At 37.1% G+C, this 25,393-nt stretch overlaps 1 protein-coding gene across 1 annotated transcript in view; it reads left to right on the top strand.

Moving 5' to 3' along the window:
- Positions 1 to 25,393, top strand: part of diaph2 (diaphanous-related formin 2) — a 448,520-nt gene that overhangs the window by 176,385 nt on the left and 246,742 nt on the right. The window contains exons 18-20 of the mRNA XM_041253971.1: positions 1,657 to 1,705; positions 1,750 to 1,925; positions 8,438 to 8,552. Coding sequence (XP_041109905.1) covers positions 1,657 to 1,705; positions 1,750 to 1,925; positions 8,438 to 8,552 — 340 coding nt within the window. The remainder of the gene's footprint in view (positions 1 to 1,656; positions 1,706 to 1,749; positions 1,926 to 8,437; positions 8,553 to 25,393) is intronic.

Here is a 25,393-nt window from a genome sequence, read left to right as displayed (position 1 = left end):
ACTTAGATATTTAAGTCTTGCGGTTAAAGCAAACGCTTTGACTGGCTTGCCCACCCCTGGTTTAGATCATTAAAATATACCCCAATTAATATCTTCAGGTGCCAAAAAGAAACACACTTGCTAAATATCCGTTTATGATTATCAGGAAAAGTTTTTAAGTATGCTAAGTTCCCACTTAATTTCCTGACTCATCGCTGCATGCGAAATCCAGTGGTTCTTGACAAACCAATTTGCCATTCTTCTTCGCAGTGCTCTTCTGCTCCTGTGGAAGGGTTAGCTGTTAATATTGCTGCCTTGCGATAGGAACTGCTTGCTGAAGGCTATGGCTTGCTAATCAGGAGCCTAAATGAACAAGCTAGTTAATGCATTAGAAGGAAAGGGGCCATTAGGAAGACAGACTTGCCCTCTTTTTGACCCAAGCTACCAGCGATCAATGCCTGTACATGGTTTGCAGTGCTCTTCAAAAAGTGTTATGCCCGCATTCACACAAATGGGCTTTTTTGAAAAACAAAAAAATAAAAGCGCTTGCGCAAGAGGAGCCGCTCTGTGGTGTGAAAATGAAAGGCCAACGCTCTTTGGTTGAAAACAGAGGCACTAATGTTTACATGCAGTGTGCTTGTAATTATACAGTATATATAATTTAATGTCTTTACCCAATGTTACAGCTGGTAGTTTGTCTGTAGCAGGATATCTATCCAAAGGGTCCAGTCAGGAATTGAGAAAATCGGCCATAAAGCAGCAACGTTTGAATTCAGATCCATTGAGTGTCTCTTCTTCCTTGGAGTGACACCAAGCAGCTCAGTGTACATCTATTCTTTAGGGCCAAGACACACTCCTTATTCATGAGACTTACCAACTACAGAGTGTGTAGTATAAAGCTTGTACTTCACACACTTGCATTAAAGACTTCTATCTTGCAACCTTAAATATCATTTTCATTACATGATCTGTTACATGTTGCACATTATTGCCTGTCTGGTGAGGTGCTGATCTCATGAGTAAAGACAGCATTATAAAGCTTAACAACTTCACTCCGAGCCCTTCTTATCGGTCACGTCACCTACCCAGCTCATCCACTAGTCGACTGACCTAGTTTCCCATCCACAGGTCTGTTCGCAAGGTGGACATATATTAATAATGGTACCTTTGAGTGTTAACCTTTGGCTCGCTGTTAGGAAATGAGATGCTTGTAAATGTGCCTGTCATGTTAGCTGCTCGTTTATATAAATTCATCCACGGCGCAGGGAGCAGAGCCCAAGGGAGCAAAGGATTGGCCTAAAAACGCAGACACTTTTATCATCCCACAACAGAGTAGGGCAGGGGGAAAAATATAACAGCCTTTAAATAAAAAATAAATAAAAAGGTTTTACTTTTGAAAATAACCAGGTCTTGTAGTTTTGTTTTTTGTTATGTATTGTTATTATTATTATCAAATTTATGGGTTCAGGCACTTAACTAAATTCTACCAGCAGTGTGCAATAGAAAAGACATTTACACATACAGTTTGCCACTGTCATAAATGTTACACAAATCTGCATCATCATCATCATAATAATAATAATAATAATACATGAATATTAGACACATTAATACCCACAATCTAGGAAACAGCTCTAGGATTCTCATGGATGTTTTTTTTTTTTTTTTCTCCTCTAGGTTACCAGTGCTGTGGCAGGAATCCCACCTCCTCCACCGGGAGGAGAAGGTGGAGGGGGTCCCCACAGGGGGAGGAGGGGGAGGGGGGGAGGTGACGCCCTAAGGGGGATTCCCCCCAGCCGCCACCCCCAGGGGGTCCAGGGGCACCCCCACCTCCACCCATGTTCGGAGGTCCCCCCCCACCTCCTGTTATCAAACTGCCTTATGGACTGAAGCCTAAGAAGGTGTACAAGCCTGAAGCTGCCATGAAGAGAGCTAACTGGTCCAAGGTATTGCATGATATTGCCATGCTCTGTTGGCTTTTTGAGGTAAAACTATGAGAGAGTCAAGTAGACAAACTTTTCTGGTAATGTTGACACTGTATTAGAATTAAGGCATTAGCTGAAATGTTTGTCTAGTGGCAGACATTGTGGCTTTAGTACTGGCCTACTTTAAATGTCAGGTGTATACAGTGTTATACACTACAAGCGCAAATTGCAATTTCCACGTGCCACCTGTCCATGCATTGCATATAAAATCTAAATGTAATAAATCATGCACAAGGAACACGCTGTACCATTGTGAATGTGAAGATTTTTTTTTTTATACTCTCTAAACTAATAATGCTGTATTTCGCACCCCAGGCAGTTTCTCTGCTTTCAATTCATTTTGTTTCGATATCACAGCTGGAACATATGGGCTGAGGTAATTGTTTTATACAGTAGTTTCTCGGTTCCTCAGGTTTTTATTTTGCACAAGACAGTCAAGCGCAGCACACCAGGTCTAAGGGTCCTGTTTGGTTTTGGTTTTGGTTTTATGGGAAGCTGAAGAAAAATACATTCGTCCTGTGAGAGTATCAGTGTCTAATATACAGTTTCCAGGTTGAAGTCCATAGTTACAGCTACAGGTCAACATCCGTTAAAGTCTTCTATTATTATACATATATTAAAACAAATTGGGGTCAGATAGAAAACAGCCCTTTTTCTGAGTGGAAAAGACAAGCCACTGAATGTCTGTACATCTTTGTTAGCCGTGATAACTTGTGTATAACACTGTTAACAAAATAGCTACTGTGTAATGACTGAATTTATATTGAACTATATTGAGATTGTAGGTATTATTGCAGTCCAGGCAAACCATTATTTGCAGTCTACTGCATTTTCTTTTCTTTATCAGTTAGTATATAACTTCACTGTGATACATCTGCCCTTGCTGTTGTATATCGCGTTTATAAAGCATTGACATAAAAGATCTTATGCTATGTACTTGTCAGTCACCTGCTTCTAACCCAGGACTGGAAGACTCAAAAAGCTGTCTAACAAAGATGAGCAATACTTGAAGATAATACCCTTAAGGAATAGAAGGAAGACAAGTGTTAAATTGACAACAGCACTGGCAGAAGGCACAGGTGTCATTGTCCATCCATCAACAGTCCAAAGCACCTTTGACCATTGTTCCATAGTCCAATTTCTGTGTTCTTGTGCATATTTTAGCCTTTTAGTCTTGTTCCCCTTTGTTAACAGAGGTATTCTTACTGCAACACATCCTTTAAGTCCTGATTTCAAGAGTGACCTTCGTACTGTTGATTTGATGGACAACGACACCTGTGTCTTCTGACAGCTCTGGTGTCAATTCAACGCGTCTCTTCTTTCTATTCCTTAAGGATATTCTCTTCAAGTATTGCTCATCCTTGTTAGACAGTGTTTTGGTTCTTTCAGTCCTGGGTTTGTCAATTACAGATGATGTTTTTCTGTATGTTGTTGATTATGCTTCAGATACCACACCTTGAAAATTGAGTGATGCGAGCTATTTCACTCAATGTTTTTCCTTCTTTATGCAAGTCACGGTTGTTATAATAGCAGAAAACAGTAGTGGAGGCTTTGAGTAAGTTGTCGATGATCATAATGCATCAGAGTAGAAAGATGCAATATGGCTAAGTCTCTATGAGAGTTTAAAAAAAGAAGACTGGAGAAATAATTTGACTCATATTAGCTTCACAACAGTAAGACAAAATCAGAAGTTAATGGAAACTTTAAATGAGAAACCAAATAGGAAAATAAGAGGACAACATGTATTACAATAAGCTATTGAATAATATCTTCCCAAAATGCTTATACTATGCCCCACAATTTGTTCTATTGTTGTCAGATAGAAATAAGTAGTATTATCGGGTTTTAGCCTATTTAACGCGATATCTATATATATATTAGATTTTTCAAAATTACCGCAATATAGCTTTAAGGTTGTTGCTTGTTGGTTTGCAGTCTTTGTAAAACAGCATGGAGTGAAGTTGTTTAGTTTTCCTGTATGTTCCGTGTGCAATTATACTTGCAGCTCCACTACAAAATAAAACATGATTGGAAAAGAGAAATGCCTCCATATACAGTGTGTGAGAGAGAGGGGAGAGAGACATGTCGTCAAAGTCTTCGTACCCGAATGCGCTTAGGCATTTGTTTATTTCTTTAAAAATAAAACCAGATTGCTACCCGAATATTTATTTATTTACTTATTCTTTCTTGATTATACATTTAAAAAAAATCCACCCAATTTCACCGGTTTTTTTTTAAGTTAGTAATTCTTCCGTAATTTTTAAAAAAGCATCCACGAGAATTTGGGAAAAAAAAAAAATTAGACGCCTTAATTAGAAGTCCCATCCCCATTAGAAACTCTTACTACACTTAGAATTTTGTGGAGAGTGGTGTTTTTCCCTTAGAATGTCATTATTTTTAGCACATTCTAAAATAGCTGCTTGAACAAAACACCTTATTTAGCGGTGCATCAAAATTCTAGAGAGAACTGAAATGCATACACCTTGATTTTTATAATTCTAATGAACTCTGAAGCAGCATTTCACTAAGGATTCTCTCATAACTTGCATGGCGTTACCTATGGAATGCACACATTTAAATACATACATATATGTCTAGTTAAATAAAAAATTAAATATGATGGATACAGCATTTTCTCTTTGACAGAAGGGTACACATGTGGTGATTTTGTGCTGTCATGTTATACTTCAAATCTTTATCCGCTTCTAATTGGAACTGAGGTGGCAGCAGCATACATTTAGCAATGTCTTTACCCGCCCATAGTGACAGGCCAGAAGTTTCCAAGGTAGCAGGAATTGCTTTTTATAGCTCTCGCTTCTCTTTAAATCCCCCACTGGAGACCCTTCCATCTGCATCAAGGAAGAAAAAAAAAATGCACTGAAAGTTAAAGCAGCCAAGAGCGATAAAGTGCGGCAACAATTATTTTTTTTTTTAGCATGTAACTGATTTTCAAGCAGCCACGCTTAAGATTGTAGCCTCAAGGTGTTGTAATGTAATTTCTCCTATGGTTAGAACACCTACCCATGGGAAGAGAACAAGTTTACGGAAAAGTAAATGATTGCTTAGCCTGTGTCTGAGGCCGACGGAACAGTATGAAATCTGGCAAGAACTTGTGCTCTGAACCCCATGTGGACAGGACAATAGGTTTACAGAAGTTAAAATAGAACAATGTTACAATGTTCAATACGTTTTCTTGAGATAATTTGATAATTACTTAGGAATATCTGTTTTAAAGCACTTTAGAGAAGTGGTTGATAATCTGGCTGAAACATGTATTTTTTGTGTTTATTTTGAGAAAGTTGTTGCAGGTGACCTGGGGCTATGTCAGAGTAGTTCTTTTTTAAGAAAGTAGGATACACGTTAGGACTGCAGAGGGGATTCATCAATATAGAGCATAAAATGCTATAATTAGTTCTGGGGAACTGGTTTGGAATATGAACTAATTGCTGTGAGTGTGTCTGATTTAGTTTGTGTTGGCATGCTTGTTTTGCTCCTACAGTGAGCACCTTAAGTCCTTTTGAAAAGTAATTCATTTTTCAAGGTTTGAAAGTGTGGAACGCCCTGGCTGTAGTTAGTTTAATATGGTGATGTGTTTTTTTTTTTTTTTTTTTTTTTTTTTAATTCAATCATTTTGCACATATATATGCAGTATTTTGGGATTAGCTACTTTCATATTTTGGATATGTTTAGACTGGGTATTATTTAACCTAGTTTTGTATTGCAGGTCTGTAGCTTGTGAGCACCTGTGATACAGAGAATTAATATTTCAGTTTCCACCCATGCTTATGAATTTATGGTATGTCTTGTAACTTTAAAAAGCCTACATGCCATTTAAGGGTAGCAAAAAGTTTCCTGTGTCTGCCGTTCTAACTGCTACCTGAAATATTTAAATGGTTTTCAAATTAATAATTGACAATAAAAATCTAAAAGTCAAGATTGTAAAACAGTTATTAAATGTCAAGGGTAAACTGCCTGACTTTTACTAGGGGGAAAAAAAAAAATCAATAGTCTGATTGTTCTCGCTCATAGCTGCTGTAAACTCAATGCTGTTTATTTTTCATGCCCCATTCATTATAGATGTCAGGCTGCCTTTAAAATGTTGACATAGAGATCAGACATGTGCCCCCCCCCCCCCCCCCCCCCCCCCCCCCCCCCCCCCCCCCCCCCCCCCCCCCATGTGCCCCCCCCCCCCCCCCCCCCCCCCCCCCCCCCCCCCCACCCCCCCCCCCCCCCCCCCCCCCCCCCCCCCCCCCCCCACACAGCTCTTTAATTACAGCTTATCTATGAGTCATGAAAAGTGAACTTCATATAATTAAAGTTGTGCACTGATCAGATCCAAGCATGTCTTCTATTTTTTAATTTAGATCTTCAGGTCACCCCCAAAATATGGGCCTCATTACTACCTACAAGAAATAACTTATTCACTTGTGCGTTAACTATGCAAATTCTGCAGTTTCCATATCTCAGAGATACTCTTTCAAACACAGCAGTTTTTCCTGAAGGATCTGACTTGCTTGGTAACTACAATGTATTAATTCTTCTCAGAGCAGGAGGTGTTCGAGATTCATGTAAGAAGTCCAAAGTAGCCTGAAGAATAATAAGTATGACAATGCTTATGGCTCAGTATGTGGCCAGAGGACCAGTGGGGTCCATCAGGCCTTGGGATAAAACCAAAATCTCAGCATGGTGTTTAAGGGTCCAATATATACGCGCAAGCCATTTTACCTAAAGCTGCTTCCTTGCCCATACCCATCATGGGGGGATGGGACCTTTTTGAAAGGGTACAAGCAAAACTGTACACTCTTGTAGAAATATTTTCAGACAAATACATTTCTTTTGTTTGAGGACCTGGCAAGACTAAAATAAAAAGGAGTTGTTTTCCTGCAAAACCGGCTCATTTGGAGTCAAATGCATGGCGATAGAAGCCACACTTTTGCCAGCAGTGACGGGAAGCTAGCAGAGCTGAAAAGGTCAATACTGAGGCAGGTTTATCTTTTATCTGTTTTGATCAAGGCTACTTCATGGATTTTTTTTCTGCCTTGTGTTTTGGTTCATGTGCAGGGGAAATGTATTGATTGTTTTTCAGACAAAAAGTGAATAAATAAATACATGCATACATAAATAAAATTACCAATTAAAAAACCTTTGCAGATTTTATCTCTGTGGGATACAGTGGAAAGGTATGTTTGTACATATGATTGTCACACTAACATCTTGAGAACAATTGGTATTGCTTTGCTCATTCTCAAGGGCATCAGAATCGGGAGCATGGTGACCTAATTCTGCATGAGGTCTGTACTCCGATTGGTTGGACTAATAAAGGCTACACCATGAATGTGCATATAGTATTGTAGTTATTCCACAAATAAGGATGGCCAGACCCCATGAACATTCTGTTTATATGATAAGTGTGATGCATGAACATTCAAACCTAAATTCAACAGCTGAATTCGTAGAATTACTTTCCTGTGATCAAGCTCTGCATCTGCTCAGCAAAGTGGCATAATCTGGTCACTCTATCATTTGAAATTGAGATCCAGTAATTACATTTTAATTAAATCTGTGGTTTATTATGTGGAATGTATTAATTGGAGGTAGAACTGCAGAGCAGCATCTTCTAATACATTCATTTGGTCGAAGTGCCTTGAAAAAGTAGGTCACTGTGAACTACATCCAGAAGTTCTTGTAGCAACGGTCTGTGCCACACATTTAATCTAATAGTTAATAGTTTAGAAGAGCCTTCATTCACTCAACCAATCACACGTAGAATTTAAGCAACATTTTGAATAAAATCCATACCAAGTTTCATCAGAGTCTAATTTTCTAGGAAAGGTTTGCCCAAGGGATTTATTACATATGAATATCTTCATAATAAACCTTTTGTCATAGATAAAAATGCAGCTTCAGTTCATACAAGTGGCTGTGTGTGTCAGTCAGTATTTTACATGTTGATGACAGTGCAGAACAAGAGGACAACACCACCATCATTAGAGGACTGTTCCATTGTTCATAATGCTTAACTACAACTGGTACAATACTTATCTGATATCTTGTAAGAAAAACTAAGACATGGCTAATCAAAATAACACTTGAGAGCAATGAGGGTGTGTTATGACTGGCTCCTTTGAAAATATTTTATTTTCCCTGGGAGTAGTAAACAATATGGGAGGCAAAATCCTGAGTTAATCAGATATTTATTCTACATAATTATTCTTGTAACTGTATTTCAGTAAATAGAACTTGATGCCAAGTATCTTTGAGTAATTTGTGTTTATCAAGCAGATTTATTTTGTAGAAGTAGACTGGAAAACCGATACATAATTGAAGTTTCAAATAGAAAGTGTTCCAGATACATGTTTTTTTTCTTCTTTTTTTCCAATATAGAATACATCTATACTTAAGTGTTCAATGGCTTTGGTATGCTAATTACTAGCGCTGATTGAAAATTGAATTAACGTCCTGTGTAATTTCAGATTGTGCCTCAGGAAATGACAGAAAACTGTTTCTGGATTAAAGTCAAAGAAGAGAAGTTTGAGAGCCCTGATCTCTTCGCTAACATGACCCTCCTATTTGCCACCAAGACCAAAGGTACCCACGTTCTATCTTTAAAATGCTTGAAATGTGCAGTAATGCCCTGAATTTACTTTAATTTGTGATGAAAAGGATGGTGCTTTAATTATTTGTTTCATTCTGTAGGGCCGTTTCCTGCATTCCAGCATATAGATACTGTAACAGTAGCTGTCAAAATGTTCTTGCTTACCCTTACTTGTGAAATGTTGAGGCAAAATTTAAGTCAGATTTACTTTTCCAAACTCTTGACACAAAGACAAACTAAATAAACGTAGGCAGTGAGCAGTGGGAGACAAAATCTTTGCTGTGATGACACCAGTGAAGTTGATTTCCCTGTCTGTCTGAATCCTGGTGCCCCGATTACCCAGAATCCAGTGCGATGAATCGCTTGCAATGTAGAAGCTGTCTGTCAGCGAACATGAATCGTAGCCTTTAGAGTTCCTCTCTCTTCATTCTTTATTCATCGCAGAGTCCTTTTGGTCTTTTAGTGTGTTGGCAGATGCTGTGTGTTTGTATTCTTCATAAAATACATTTAAGCAAGCAAACTAGAGGAAAACAAACAAACCTTCATTACTTCTTAATAGCAATGAAAAGACATTCCTCCTGGCAGCTTTATTTTAAATCTTTGTCGTAATGCGCCTCAACTTAATGATGAAATGTTACACCAAACTAAGTGTTGTGAGGCTGACAACCTTTTGAGTGCTGTCAATTTTACCCCACTATAAGACCTTTTGAACACCTCTACCCAATATATAAAGGGGGGAGGAGTTTCTTCCCTCAACTAACTACACTATGTAACACAATTTTTGTTCCTGAGTAGTAAGTGTTATTTCCTAATTGCTTATGCCTCAAAAATATAGAAAATGGCTATTATTCCCCACAAACTTTGCTTTTGTGAATTTACAGTATAATCGTAAATCTCAAAAAACTACTCACTTCTCAATCTTTTGTAGTCATTTTTGTATTACTTTAGTATAAATACATGTTAATTTGGAGTCATATGTTGTTTTTTTCTGACTTTATGTGAATGAAAAGACACAAAAGCTCCCGTTTTCTCATTGGAAATAGTGATATTTCAAAATATCACTGTCCTGGTCACAAAAGCAAAGTTTGTGGGGAATAATAGCCATTTTCTATACTTTTGAGGCATAAGCAAGTATGAAATAACACTTACTACCCAGGAACAAAAAAAAAAAAAAAAAATTGTTACACGGTGCTATCTGAAAACTGCATATCCTTACACATGTGAACAGCTCAGGCTTGGATGGCGAAGTTCTGTAAACTCATGAGGGTGCTGCCACTTATGATTTAATCAGTCACTCAAATGTATGCCTTTTGTAACATTTTGCAATGTGAAGCAACAGTCACTGTGTATCATGTGGTCTATTCTGATGCAAATGTGTGTCAGTTACTCAAGTAAAAGGACGTGCCTCATGAGACAAATCAGTCATGTACACCTTGTCAATAAGACCAATCATATAAATCTTCTGTGTACTCTATACCTCGGAGTGCAGAGAAAGTCATTTAGGCCTGTTGCGTATGTGCATTAAGGCAGAAGCTGCATTAGAAATGTTTGACAGTTTGTGGTGCCATTCCTTGTGTGCAATCAAATTTGATGAATCAGCTAGCCAACAGGTCTTATAGGTTGTGACTGGAATAACCCTTAAAGGCAAGACATAAAGTTTTTAATTGCACTGTGATTAAGCTAAACAAAGAACCCTATTGTTGTATTTAGCAATAATATTGCATTACAGTTCTCATTTGTTAAATTGCCTACCCTGTGGCTATCTTAATATTATATGACTAAACCAGTTATGCTCTCCAAGGGCAAATATAATTAAATTGTTGCTGAAATTCATATTATAGGGTTCTTGTGATGATGGATCTGTGTTACTTGTGGTAGTACAACCTTAACAAATACTCTCAGTAGTCCTAATATAGTTCCCAGTTGTTCTGCTGTGTAGCAAGTCAACATTCAGTGTGATATAATACCCTAATATTGTGCACTCATCCACAATCAAAGGTTCTTGGGTAAAACGAGAATACCGGCAGGATAATGCACATCTGTATTTATTTTTATTTTTTTTGTAGAGCATTTTAAAATACCTACTTATTTGGGATAACCTTGGATAGGAGGTTGGTGCCATCTACTTTTTAGTCAAGTGGACAAACATGTTGGCTGATATTGCAATCCCTGCAATCATGCTGTGGGTATATAACATATTTGCATAAGTTGCAAAAAAGAAAAAAAAGAAAAAACAGATTTTAAAGTGTGAATGTGCTTGATTAAAAAGTGTGGACAAGGTTTGAAAAGCCTGACTGTGCTCTGGCTCACGTTTTTGAAATCACAGCCGCTTAGCAGGATGTGTCTAATGTTGTTAAAGGCACTTTTATAAAAACTGCCAAAACAGGGCTGCCAAAGTTATCCAGAAATTTTTGATGTTTTTTTTGTGCAATTTATGTAATTTATTTTAAGGACGTAGCCGGTAGTAAACAACTCTAATTGTAAGTGTAATATAGTATGTGCTTCCATTTCTTTAAGGGACGGAAAATGTAACTCATAATGTTCATTGAAGGACTCAAACATGAAGTTGTTTGGTGGTAACTTTAGCAGTTTGATGTGTCTTCCACAATAATCTACACTCTTAACTTTGTTGTATTGAATGCTTATGTATCTTATTGCATTTCTTTTTTAGATTTCAATATTTTTTTGTTCTGAATCCCTTGCTGAAGGCCTGCAATATATACACTTCCTCTGCAGCCCAAGGTTAATAATCCAGGGACAGATAACAGTGTGGTGGTTCCAGTTTACCTTGGTTGAAAATGTAATAATCAAGACCTTAAGGATGGTTTCACGTCAAGGACATCACCTACCCTTTTCGTCTGGGTCTTGCACTTTCAGATTGTCTAGCAGGTTCTTCTTACAGCTCTAGGCAACTGACTTTTTATATATTTCAGCAGAAAATACCTGGTGGAATTAGTTTTCTTTTTTTTTCTTGTTGTGGAAGGAGATATTGGACATTGCTTACTTGCTGTAAAATACATCTAGAAAATGAAAGTAAGCAAAAAAGAAATGGTGTGATCTTTAAACAGTGTGTGTGTTTGTGTATGTGTATATATACACACACACACACACACACACACACACACACACACACACACACACACACACACACAGTGCCTATAGAAAGTCTACATCCCCTTGAACTTTTTCACATTTTGTTGTGTCAGTGCCTCAGTTTCATGCATTTAAATGAGGATTGCTTTCCACTTATCTACACACCATACTTCACACTGTTAAGGGGAAAAAAGTTTTTATTGAGGAAAAAAACTATATTAAAAATACAAAACTGAAAGATCATAATTGGATAAGTCTCCACCCCCCCGAGTTAATATTTGGTGGAAGCACCTTTGGCAGCAATTACAGCTGTGAGTCTGTTGGGAATGGTCTCTACCAACTTTGCACACCTAGATTTGGCAAGATTTGACCATTCTTCTTTGCACAACTGGTCAAGCTCTGTCATGTTCCTTGGGGAGTGTTGATGGACAGCAATATTCGTCATGCCACAAATTTTCGATTGGATTTAGGTCAGGGCTCTGACTGGGCCACTCAAGGACTTTTAGCTTTTTGATCCTTCGCTACTCCAGTGTAGCTTTGGCTGTGTGCTTTGGGTCATTGTCATGCTGAAATGTGAACTTCTGTTCCAGTTTCAGCTTTCTTGCAGAGGGCAGCAGGTTTTCCTGAAGGACTTCTCTGTATTTTCCTCCATTCATTTTCCCTTCTATCCTGACAAGTGCCCCAGTTCCTGCCAATGAGAAACATCCCCCAACAGTAGGGATTGTATTCTTTGGGTGATACTCTGTGTTAGGTTTGCACCAAACGTAACTCTTCGCAATTAGGCCAAAAAGTTCAATTTTAGTTTTGTCAGACCACAAAACTTTTTGCCACCTGGCTACAGAGTCACCTGTTTTTTTATTTTGCATACTTCAAACAGGATTCAAGGTGGGCTTTTTTGAGTAATGTCTTCCTTCTTGCCACCCTACCGTACAGGCCAGATTTGTGGAGTGCTTGGGATGCTGTTGTCACATGCACACTTTGACCAGTCTTGGCCATAAAAGCCTATATCTCTTGCAAAGTTGCCATTGGCCTCTTGGTAGCCTCTCTGATCAGTCTCCTTCTTGCTCAGCCCTCCAGTTTGGAGGGACGGCCTGATCTAGGTAGGGTCTTGGCGGTGCCATACACCTTCCACTTCTTAATCATCTTGATCATGCTGCAAGGGATATTCAAGGCCTTTTGATATTTTGTTATACCCATCCCCTGATCTGTGCCTTTCAACAACTTTGTCCCAGAGTTCTTTTGAAAGCGCCTTGGTGCTCATGGTTGTGTCTTTGCTTTGAAATGCACTACCCAACAGAGGGAACCTACAGGGACTGCTGAATTTATCCTGAACTCATGTGAATCACTACAATTTAACACAGGTGGAGGCCACTTAACTTGGTGTGTGATTTTGAAGGCGATTGGTTACACCTGAGCTAATTTAGGATTGCTGTTACAAGGGGGGTGGACACCAACCAAGCTATTTCAGTTTTTATTTTAAATTAATTTTCTACAAATTTGTGGAATATTTTTTTCACTTGGAAGTTGTAGGGTAGGATGTGTAGATAAATGAAAAAAAAAAAAAAAAAAAAAAAACAATTTTAATGCATTTTAATTCCAGGCTAGAAGGCAACAAAAGGTGAACATTTTGAAAGTGGGTGTAGACTTTCTATAGGCACTGTGTGTGTGTGTGTGTGTGTGTGTGTGTGTGTGTGTGTGTTATATATATATATATATATATATATAACACATTATATATATATATATATATATATATATATATATATATATATATATATATATATATATATATATATTTATATATATATATATATATATAATATATATATATATATATATATATATATATATATATATATATATATATATATATATATATATATACACACACACACCACCCTGGGTGTACATGCTGTACCTATCGGAAGTTCACCCCCCCTTGGACATTTTCAAAGGGTCCAACAACCCAACGGTTGCAAAGTGAAAAAATTTACCCTTTAAATGTGGGATTTTTTTTCTTGATTACAAAAGTGGTACTCAACACTAGCTCAAAGAGCCAGTTGCGATATATATATATATATATATATATATATATATATATATATATATATATATATATATATATATATATATTAGATGCACCAATTAAACTGCATTAACAGTATTGGAAATTAGACAAGATCAGTTTTCAACATATTTTGTGTTTTATGTCATGCACATGCATAGCCAACACTTTACTTTCACTCACAGAGGAGCAACAAAGAAGGATTCTGGTATTCATTGCTTTTCAAGTCAGTTTGCTTCCTGCCGGATCAACTTCGTCTTTTAAGAAAAGAGATGAAAAACAACATGCCCTTGTTTAAGCAATCCCAGTTGATTACATTTCCCAAATCTCACCAGACACCAGTACCTGAGACGTGGCTGTCAGAATAAGCCTTACAGATGGGAAAGAAGTGGGAGGGTAGTGCTTGTGTACCATGCAAGACACGTCACAGCTGTATTGTTATATTGAGACAGAAGGACATTAAGGGACTCGCTTTGTTTGGCTTTTTCTTTTGTACTTAAATTTCCAATCTGTTCTGCTGCCTTATTTGAAATTTGTTTTATTGTTTTTTTTTTTTTTCGTTTTTCTTTCCCCTGCCTAAACTCACATTGTTATGTCTATCAATGGTCCTGCAGCTGTTCTGCTCGAGGGATCAAATAAGATGCACTTGTCGATTGACCATGCAACACAGACTACTGCATTTGAAAAGCAATTTTGTACCAGAGCTTTACTGTGCTGTTAGAATAAGATTGATGCCACCAAATCTGCTTTTTTTTCCCTGCTTGTATTAATAGGTTTTCTCTGCAGGCATTGTGGACTACTAAACAGATTCTCTGAGAAGGTGATACATTCCCTCGGTGATTCACGCCTGCCTCCACTATAACAGGAGAGGGGTAATGTGCATTTCTCAGCCCATCCACAGGGTGGGGTCATTACTGGGTGTCAGTTTAAAAGATGAACAACAGCAAAATGAAATATTTCTTATATTCTGCAATGTATGAAATACATTTATCTAATCTCCTCACTTAGGCTGTTGAAATGAAATACACTTTACTTAAACAAGTGTACAAGTGTAATAGATGATAAGGCTTGTTAAATAAATCTAGACACTTTCCTGAAATTAAAAGCAGTAGTGTACTGTGATAAAATCCACTGCAACAAAGTGTTCTGATTAAATGTGTGATGTTGTGTAAGTTCTATTATATTGCAGATAACATATATAAAACAGGAGTGAAGCTAAACTGCCAGTAAGCTTGTACTGTATGTGCTCAATGCATGTCTACTGAAAGCTAGGTGACGCATATGTCAGACATCTAAGAATCCAACAGATTGACATGCCATCAGATGCAGAACTGTACCCAGCAGGTGACTTTGATAGCTGGCCTTGAACCTTAGGTTAGTTGTTGCTAAGCCATCACTCTGAAGCCTTAAGCCCAGGCTTACTAAACGCCATAACCACTGGAGCAGAACAGAGTGAAAACGGTGACATCTCTACAGAGATTGTCAGGGAGGGGACAGGCCTGTTTAACAGAAGACAGTTTTAATACCCACTCTAATGGAAGGGAGTAGTGTTGAGTATATTTTTGAAAAGCAAAACACACTTCCATTTGATGCACTAAATATGAATTATATATATATATATATATATATATATATATATATATATATATATATATATATATATATATATATAAAAACAACTTTTGTTCTGTGTTATTGTCCCCTGGGTGGTACATCACCATCATCATTTCTATTCATGTCATCTAAACCTTTCTTATTCCTGAGAGGATTGTGAGCATCTTGAGAAAAATAGGTTGTTATTGATCGAAAGATAGACCTTTTGATTTTTTTTTTTTTTTTAATGAATCTAAAACACATTGTTGCTGAGTGCGACAGGATAGATGCAAGAAATTTATTTAAAAATAACAATTTCTCCAAAAAGTTAGTTTGGTCCAGTAGTTCAAACAAAAAGTCTAATGCTACGATTGTATCTGCACTGTGAAACCCTGTCTTCTTCCAGTGCCAAACTGGGACTACTGCCAGTTCCATCTGCAGTCCGAAATCCAATATGAACAGGACGTTGTACAAAGATAAGATTGCCTGCATGTATCACATTTATTGTACTAGTGCCATTATTAAATGTAATTGCCTACTGTACCTCATATGTGTCCCTGATAGTATAATTAAATGACAGCCCTCTGCTCAGCAATATGCTTGTTTTCCTTTTATACTACGGACTGCAGTTTAATTCTTTTGCATTGGCCATTCATGATAGCTTCCTCCAGCAGAGTTTATTAGAGCTATTTATTACTGCCATTCTACAATCTTGATTAGGGTCACTGAGTCGAAGTTCGGCGGCCTATTTTCAGCTATTACTATAGATGGAAATGTGGCAATTTATGGAATTCCAGATCAGTCACTTGCTTGCATACTAACCCTTTACAATCAATTTAACCACCACAAAAATCTAAATGCTAATTAATAATTGCATTGTTTAAAAATATGGACAGTATTTTAGCTTTTTTCTATGCTTACCAAAGCTTAACATTTTCCTACTAGTACTGTAGTACCAAAACATTTGAAAACTAAACATTATTTACAAATGGTGCTTGCAACCAGAGTTTATGACACCTTGTTCCTGTTGCATAACCCGAGGGAACTCACAAACTGTACGGTATGTAGTTACTGTCAGTATTAACTGGATTGTGTTCTGTGTACACCTTTCTACAAAACTGCTTGAAGAAACCTCCTAATGGAGTAAAACAGGTTCCAACAGGAGCCATTTATCTAGTCAAAGAAACACTGCTAGCATTCTAAGAGACTAATAGGAAACAGTTTGGAAAGGATTACGCAGCAGATCGACTGTTTGGCTTGGGACGCTGAAAACCAGACGGAACGGAGTTAAAAATGGGGGCGGGGGTCATTTTTCCGGTTAACAAACGCTAAATTGCTCTCTAATGGAGATATATTCAAATAATTGACTAGCCTCATAAGCTCAGTTTTATTTAAACATACATTATAAGTAATGTTTGACCCCTCTAAAGGTCACAGATAATTTACAATGTACTTTTCAGTATAGTAAACAGCTTGAAAGGTATCTTGTAGAGATAGAAAGATAATTTTCTTAGAATCCCTTGACTCAGCTTTTGTTAGAAGAGCTCGGGCAAGCTGTGCCTCTGTGTTTTTATAAGAGTTTTATGCATCAGTGCGAGTCTAGATGTGATTTTAGAGATTCGACAGTGTTATCAGGAAGACATTAGCTGTAATGCTTGTCCTACTTGTAATTTTACCTCAGAATCCAGACATTCCTGGTTAGTTCAGGTAAGGGTCAACGTTAAAATAGAGCTTGGGGTCCCCGAATGGATAAAGCACTGTCGTGCTGCATGCAAGGTGAGTCATACAGCCAGAGATCGCAAGTTTGAATCCTGGTTGTGCAAGGCAGCCGGTCTTCACTGGGTACTCTGGGAGGGGCACCACTTTGGCTTGTGCTGAGTGCCTGTTCTCATTTTTTATGTGTATTTTGATATTTGAAATAAAACATGGTAAGACCAAGCCATGTTCATTATGGTAAAACATTAGAAGAACTAAGTAAACATAGATTATAGGAGTGCTTAATTATTACGAGCGTCACACAAAAGTTCTCCAGTTACTTTGATCTATCTATGTACATATACATTATTCATTGTTTACATGTCACTGCTGTTTTTACCTTTTTATTAAATATATTTAAATATGGATGCCAGGGGGGCTTCACATTTGCATTTTGAAGGTGTATTCTGGGAAAAGGAAAAAAAAAAAAAAAACACAATAATGGATAAACAAGAACGGAGCAGTCATAAATCAAATTTGTATTTAATTGTCTCTGAATGACATATCATACTTAATTGCTACGTGAAATACTATTGAATCATGTGAAGCACCAGTTATTACATTCTCTGAAAAACAAACTTTTCTTGAAAGCTGGAAAAAAAAAATATTATTTTTTATTATTATTGTTTGATATTATTAAATTAAAGCTATACAACCCCGAAAATACAATATCATTGATAAGTAGTGAAAAAAACAAAAAAAAAAAACAAACTCTAGTTCTGAAATTATCCTAGCCAGTTATCGATCATTATACATTCTTGAGGGTCACAAACTCCTTGTGTGTTCTTCTGACCTTCACTGCCTGTAGAGAGGATGCAGAGACATAGCTTTCATATTTCCTTCATAATATTCCAGCAAAATACACACAATAAGTCAAAAAATATGGGAATAAAAATATAGTCCAGGCTACCACGACCTCCAGTACTTTTACGAAATGGCTAATAACAAAAGTCCTTTGAAAATGTCCTGTTTACTGACTACCGTGCGGGTGTAATGGAGAAATCCATTATGAACTAGTATGGACTTCTCCAGTTTTAACATGTGTGTTACTATTAATTATTATTTATTGTTTTAAATATATTGAGTATTGATTTTTAAGCCATTCTTCCACTCGCTCCCTTCAGTAAACAAGCCGCCTATCGCAGTTCTGGCCCCTTGGGGTTTAACACAGCTTCTGTTCCAAAACCTATTGCATTCTTGTAAGGTGTAACGTGACTCACGACAGGTCGTACCTTTTCATGATACTGATCTCTCCAGTGTTGGTGGGGGGTGGATGACACTAACATTTTACATCAAGGATATTAGCCTTAGTGGTCACCAGCAGTGTTAAAATCCTTGCAGCAGAGCACACAGCAAAAATAATGACCTCCTCATTCAGGGTTTATAGACTCGGCAATGATTGAAGCGGTGGGAGGTTAGTTTTAGTTACTTGACTAATAACTCTTTTAACACATAGCTAAGCCGGTTTATGATCAAAGGCACTCCCACTTTGTAGCTTTCTCGTGAAGTTCTGGACTTTGACACTTGCAATCTGTGTAGCTGTCTGCTTTGTGAGCTCCCATATTGCACTGTGTACTAGTAGCAGACTTTACAAGAATCTCTGTGGAATATTACAATCCTGAACTCTGCACTGTCACATCTGTTGAATCTCAAAATATATCACACATACATTTATACAAGTTTTTTTTTTTCTTTTTTCTAACCCAAGTACAGTGTGTATCTGATGCTATCCACACAGCTAGTGAACCAATCCGTTCCTGAATTGGGACACACTTATCAGTGAGGATGATAAGAGTTCAGTTTGCATGAAGCTTTTAAATCTGTACTGTCATTCATAGCTAGCACAATCTGCTAGCATGTAGTAAGCACACAATACAAGCATCACACGTGACAGTTGATATGTAACAGAGATGAACATATCACTGTGAAATATTAAATTAATAAATTTAAGATGCATGTATGTAAAGTTTATTCAGGGATAAGATGTGCTGTATATGTTCTTGACTGCAACTGAATGATACAGAACTTCTACGACACAGATCTGAGCTGTTTGAGTTGCACCCTTATGCAAGTTTGCCATGGTATTTTTGCACTTTTACCATGGTTTTTCTATGATAATACTGTGCATTAACCATATTTACCCTGGTTTACCATGTTAATACTCTTTACAATACCTTACTGTTTACATTGCTTTGCTATGCTTTCACTATGCTTTATTAAGTTTGCTATGCTTTCACTATGCTTTATTAAGTTTGCTATGCTTTTACTATGGGAAACTTTTATGAGGGCAGTTTGAGTCTCAGATTTAATATCTTTGTTTTTACCAAATAAAGATGCCGTGCATGTCTCTGTTTGTGATTGAAACAATAGACAGTATCAGGGAATCGTATTAGTCTCTCTAATTGTTAATTAAGATATTTGTGAGACAGGGTGGGATTGCTTGTTTTAAGTCCTCATTTCTACTTTATATGGGAATTTAATTTGCATTGCTGTGCATCTCGGAGAATGTGGATAGTCATTTGTCATGTACCACAGGGGATATAAGATCAGCCAAACGTCTGTGGATTCCGACAAACCCGTCCTACAAACTGATGGTTCAATAAAAGTAAAGCACAGAAGCAGGACACACCTTCTTACTTCAAAATTGTATAGTTTGCATTATAGAAATACTAAAAAAAACTAAAATACAACGACAAACATTTTGTAATGTCTTCAAAGGTTGCATTAAAGAGATAACTGCATGCATGGGCTGTGCAAATTTTGTACTATTGGGAAAATGCACCACTGAAAGGAAAAGAGTTAAAAAGCTTGTTAACTTGAAAACAAACCAAAAAAGGACTAAAGCAGTAAGTTTATTTGACAGTATGTTTTATACCTCCTGTAACTCCAGCAGGAACAGTGCTTTTGTGATGCTGTTTAATTGTCTTGCAGGAAGCTTCCGAGATGAGATTGCTGGTTGGTTTTTATTCCCTGCATATGCCATATCACTTGCTCTGCTGCTCTAGAAAACTGTTTATCCCTTCACTATAGCAAACCCATCTGTATTCCAGGCTGCATCTTCTGCAGCTAGATTGGCAAAAACCCTGCATGATAAAAGAATATGTGCCTATGACTTCACAGTTGTTTCATTTATTTATTTATCTTTTAAATACTATGTAAAACTGGCATATGTTTCCAAGGGAGCTGAATGGAATATTTTTTCCAGTCATTTGCGATACAGATGTGTTGTTTCTGATTAGGTTGCCCTTGAATTTTCTCCATGATTTCAGGGCTGAAATGTTTTGATATGTTATTTAGTGCACTAAATAATAGTGGGAGACAGTGCTAATAAGATCTTTGTTAAAGTTCTACATTCCTTCTCAGCTAGCGTGAATATGCTGTCTTGCTACAGTCAATATTAATTTTTCCAACAGAATCGTGGGTGCTTAAAATTTGTAGCTGCAGTTGTTTTTCGTCTACAAGATTTTATTTCTAGGGAATGATATACTAGATCATCTTGAATTCAAGTACTGTTACACAATTTACTTTTCCTAAAAAGCACAACCACTGAAATAAGACACATTGAATAAGGTAGCACTTTAAAATAACAGCTGCAAACTTGTATTAATTTCAACAAAGTCTGATCAGACTGTATTACATCTCAGTATTAATTTGTAGTGGTTGTTCTGGTCCTGAAAAAATGGCCATAAATTCATAATGAAGTAAATGCATTGTAATTCATATGATTTTTATATGTATGTGTAACCTGAATAAGAATACTAATAATAATAATACGCAGTGCAGCTGCTTTCAGTCTTGACTCATGCAGTATATTTTGCAAAGATGGCTCTATGAACGGTGGGTTTCTGGAGATATACTGCCCAGTATTATATCTCTCCCTGTACCACCTCAGTGCTTGTTTATGTGTCTCATTAGCAGACCATTGTCCTTGCGTGTGAGCAGTAGGTTTGCTGTAAGGAGGTGCTTCCTGCTACTGTAGGCTACCCTGGGATTTCATGAGCTATAGACGAGTCAGCCACATGTCTTTTGTTTCTCATCTTTGTTATCCTAAGTGTACTGCAATTGACCTTGAGCCTTTGTTTAAATGTATAAGTATAACATTTAATGGTTTCCATTTATATATGTAAGGAATGCTGTGTATGAGTGTGCATGGGAGGTGTATGATATATCACCTGCAGTATGTCCCTTTACAGCTGTTTAGTGCAGCCTTGCCTTTGGAAAGGGAAAGCATGAAGTGGAAGCCATCAACCAATTTGTAATACAGTGTTTCTGGCTGGTTCATAAGAAGTGATGCATATTTAACAAATCATGTGGATACTGTGTCTAGTCTTAATATGGATTAATTCAAAGAATATATAGTAATTAATCATAATTCTGAAGTAAAATCTAAGAATATAGAGCATTTTAATGTGAACTACATAGCTGTCACTGAAGTTGTGTAGGTGCTGTACATAATAAAATTACATGAATAAAAATCTTTTTACAAAGTTATTATTTTGGGCACATCCTAAATGATTTCCACCAATCTTTGTTTTCAGTATTTATCCACCCCTGCCTCATTTTGTTGTAACATTCTGCTTTGCAAAGGGTGGGCACTGGCTCCCAGGCACATGTGAGCAGTCTGTCCAAGCCCATGTAAACAAGTTACATGACAATGCACGAAATGTAACTTGTAAATGTTAATGCATAGGTAAGCTTTGCAAAGGACAAAGGGATAAGCTGAAGCATATTTAAAAACACGGTAAATCAGGGTAGACTATGTTAAATGCATGGTGAAAGTGCAAGAATACCATACAATGATACTGTAGGGAAGTTTGATAAGGCACAGCACATGCAGGTTGGTTCTGTTTATTCCATGCAGCTAGGAGAGCGCGGTTCGGCAGAGATACTGTCAAATTAGATAATTGATTGTATAAACAGGACGCTCTGAAGCTCAGGAAGTTGTCTATTGAAAGGTTGAGTAAGCTTGAATTTTAAAGACAAATCAAATAATTAATCATATAAAACTGGCTAGAAACTAGTCCAGAGCAATAATGTACAGGCAACTATATGATTTTTTGCTAATTTTATGCTGTTGCAGGTATTTTATTCCTCTATGACAATTTGCTGTGGCTTGCATTTGCTTTTAGGACCATTGTGCTTTTAAAACTAGGGGCTTTTTTGCAACCTATCCAAATATCTGGGATTTCAGCAGCAAGCCTATTAAATGTATCTGGGGGTCAACTGTGCTATTTAGTCGTCTTTACAGTGTGTTAGTAAAGTATGTAATAAACCAGAGCTGAACCAAAAAGACATGTTGAAATATGAATGGGCTCTAATTAGTTTACTGCGAAATGGGCTACAGGGGACGACCTGAATAGTGGGGAGTAACCTGTGTGTTTTGTTTAGGGATTCATGTGGTTTAAAGTTATTAATACCCTACTGTGACGATCCACTGATTTTTAATCAAATGCACACAGAATAGGCCCATTTAGACCAATGTTAAGTGCTCTTAAAATGGTTCACTGGCACGAAAGTGTCCTCTTGTTGAAGGAATTGCGGTTTGTTATTTCTTGGATAATATTACTGTGCTCATAACATTTAAAAATAGATCTTCAAAATTAAAATACTTTATAATGTGTTTTTCTTTAGCAAATACAGTGTTCTGGAAAAAACAGATTTGACCGTTACAGCCTGCGTGTTTGTGAAATAGTGGTCTGTAAAGTGTATAAAAAGGGACAGCCTGTTATCTCAATCCCCTTGGTTTCAAGCAGAACCAAATACAAGGGAAGATAAATGTTTTGAGCCCCAAGCAGCTGAGTGATGAAGACGTTGTAGTCAAAATAGCTATTTCCAGCTCTTGTTTGACTTTCTTAATAGCACTCTGTATAGTTAGACACTTGCAGGCAATAGGTCAGCTTTTTGTGCTTAAGGACTTTGCCCAATTCCACATTATGAGGTTTGGAAATTTGTGTATTTAGACAGCTGATGATTAGCAATTATTTTAGCTTGTAAAATAAGGGGGGAAGTAAGACAATGACATTTTAATCTACAGTAACTGAATGTAGTGTAACAGTTGTACATGATTTTTTTGTAAGGAGCAGCTGCACAGCACTCAGATATCTTGACGCTTACAGTACAGTTTTTTTTTTTGTTGTTTTTTTTTTTGTATCTTGCCCTGTGAAGGCTCTTCATTATTAATTTCATTCTGTTCTGCGTGAGTTACTGTCCGGTCATGGCTTGGGGAAATGTTTATTTTGACATTCTTAATGTACAGCTTCAGGGAGAGCTTTTTAGCATTGGGAATGGTCTCCAGAAAGAAAACGATCAATTCTAATTATACTGCCTTGGATACAAGTTATCTATCAAAGCTTTATTTGTTTGAGTAAAACTTATATGCATTTCTGTCATCACTTTATTCCATTTATATGTGCATTCCTGAAGATCTATGCGCTTATGGGGACCTTTTGAATTGATCAGTTTTTGATACATCATTTGGATGTTCTCTCTGGCATTAGTACACATTGTTCTGCCTACATTTAGAGGAGATGGTCAGCTTTACAAAGTGATAAAAAAGGAAAAACAACAAACAAACATAATATTCCCACTGGACCAAACCATGCATAATACTAGATTGTGATTTGATTCCTCTGTGGGATCTAAGAATTAACAAAGAGCAGTCTTGACAAAATATACATGATTTCATTACAATCAGGATTCCAGCACTGTAGCAGAGAACTGGGATGGATTCTCTGTCTCAAGCAGCTTTCCCAGACATAAAGACCCCCAGGTTTCAGTTGGGGCAATGTCACGTTCCTGGGAGCAGAGGGTCAGGGCTGAAGGAATTGGTGTGTGGGATGTTATTGAACATGTGTTTTATTTGGTTGGCTTTTATTCATTCTTTAAGTGGAAATGTTGTTGTTCACAAAGGAGGATATGACTTGTATAGTAAATACATTCCGATAACACGGCACATGTACGAACAATGCATAGGTAAGGAACCATGCTGTGTGGATATTAAAAGAAAATGGACAGTATAACTGTGATTTAGTGTAAAAATGGCCTCTATTTTGCCCTGTATATCTTGTTCTGCCACTTGGCTGAGATCTTAATCATGCACCACCTTAGTCTGCATTTCATTGTGACATAGAAAAACATTACCTACTTGTATAATAATGTGTACAGATTTTATGCCCAGGTTGTTTTCTAAAATGTACTTTAGTAATTGTTCTTGTGCAAAGCCTTGTCTTCATTCCATTGAACATGAGTGCTATTCAGTTTTATTTAACTTTAAAACTCTTCAGGACCACCATGGCATGGTAGAAAATCTGTGAATCCCCATTATTGTGCATGAGCTTTGAATGAGGCAATCTGTTCTGTGTGCCAATGCAAGTCCTGTAGTGGTATGGATGGCCGGCTTGCCATATTTAACAGGAGTTTGCTGTTCTGACATATCACAGGCTGAGCTGTTGTGTTTCAAGAGCATTTGTTAGTGCAGATGCATGCCTCAGTAAACAATCAATTAGAACGGGTCATGCTCAAGTTGTTACCTCACTGAATATAAACAATATTGATTTTCACAGCAGTGAGATAACATATGGATTTACAGTTGGGGTGTTGTTGTCATTCAGCAAGACTAAATTGCGTAGACGTTTAAGAGAAGCGGTGAGTTACATGAGATATAGCGTTTACAAGTTTAATAGGGGGGAAAAATAGCATTTTCAAAGCCTCAGCTGTACAGAAGACTGAACTGGGCGTGTGTGATGTACATGTTTCTTTCTGCTGAACTTTTAAAAGGGTCCCTTAGGAATGCAGTACCTGTTATGCTGATTGCAGTTCCAAAGACTTTGCACAAAGCATTGTATTTTCAATCACAACTTTCCAATGCATGGGAGGATTGTCCTCAGTTCTACCTGATTAATTTTTTCTGAAGGCAGGCTTTCTTGGTGCACAAATAGAAATTCTGCTTTTAAATTGTGTTCTTTCATTCATAAATTGGGAGTATTGCTACTGTAGCCTTAGCTGCTGGTTTATTTATTTATATTTGTTTGAGCTTTTTTTAAATAGAAGAGAAGGGTGAGGGATCGTAAATGTATATTGTAAAAATTGTTACAGCCTTAAGGTAGAAGTATCTCTGAAATGTTGTGTTTATTGTCTGCCTTTTTTCTTCTTTCTTTTAAACACAGATTATTAAAAAAAGCCACAACATATTAGATGGCTTTTTTAAGCCTCAAGCTTATAAGTGATGAAAGTGAAGCATTGCAGTCTTTCAAATGAAGTCCATTTTTTTAAGTGAAAAGTTTTCAGCTATTGTTTTCACTTTCTGAAATGTATTTTAAACACAGGTAT

This window comes from Polyodon spathula, chromosome 7 (assembly GCF_017654505.1).
Source record: "Polyodon spathula isolate WHYD16114869_AA chromosome 7, ASM1765450v1, whole genome shotgun sequence".
Classification (NCBI taxonomy): domain Eukaryota; kingdom Metazoa; phylum Chordata; class Actinopteri; order Acipenseriformes; family Polyodontidae; genus Polyodon; species Polyodon spathula.
The sequence above is the reverse complement of the archived record's forward strand: the minus strand, read 5'-3'. Positions and strand labels throughout refer to the sequence as shown.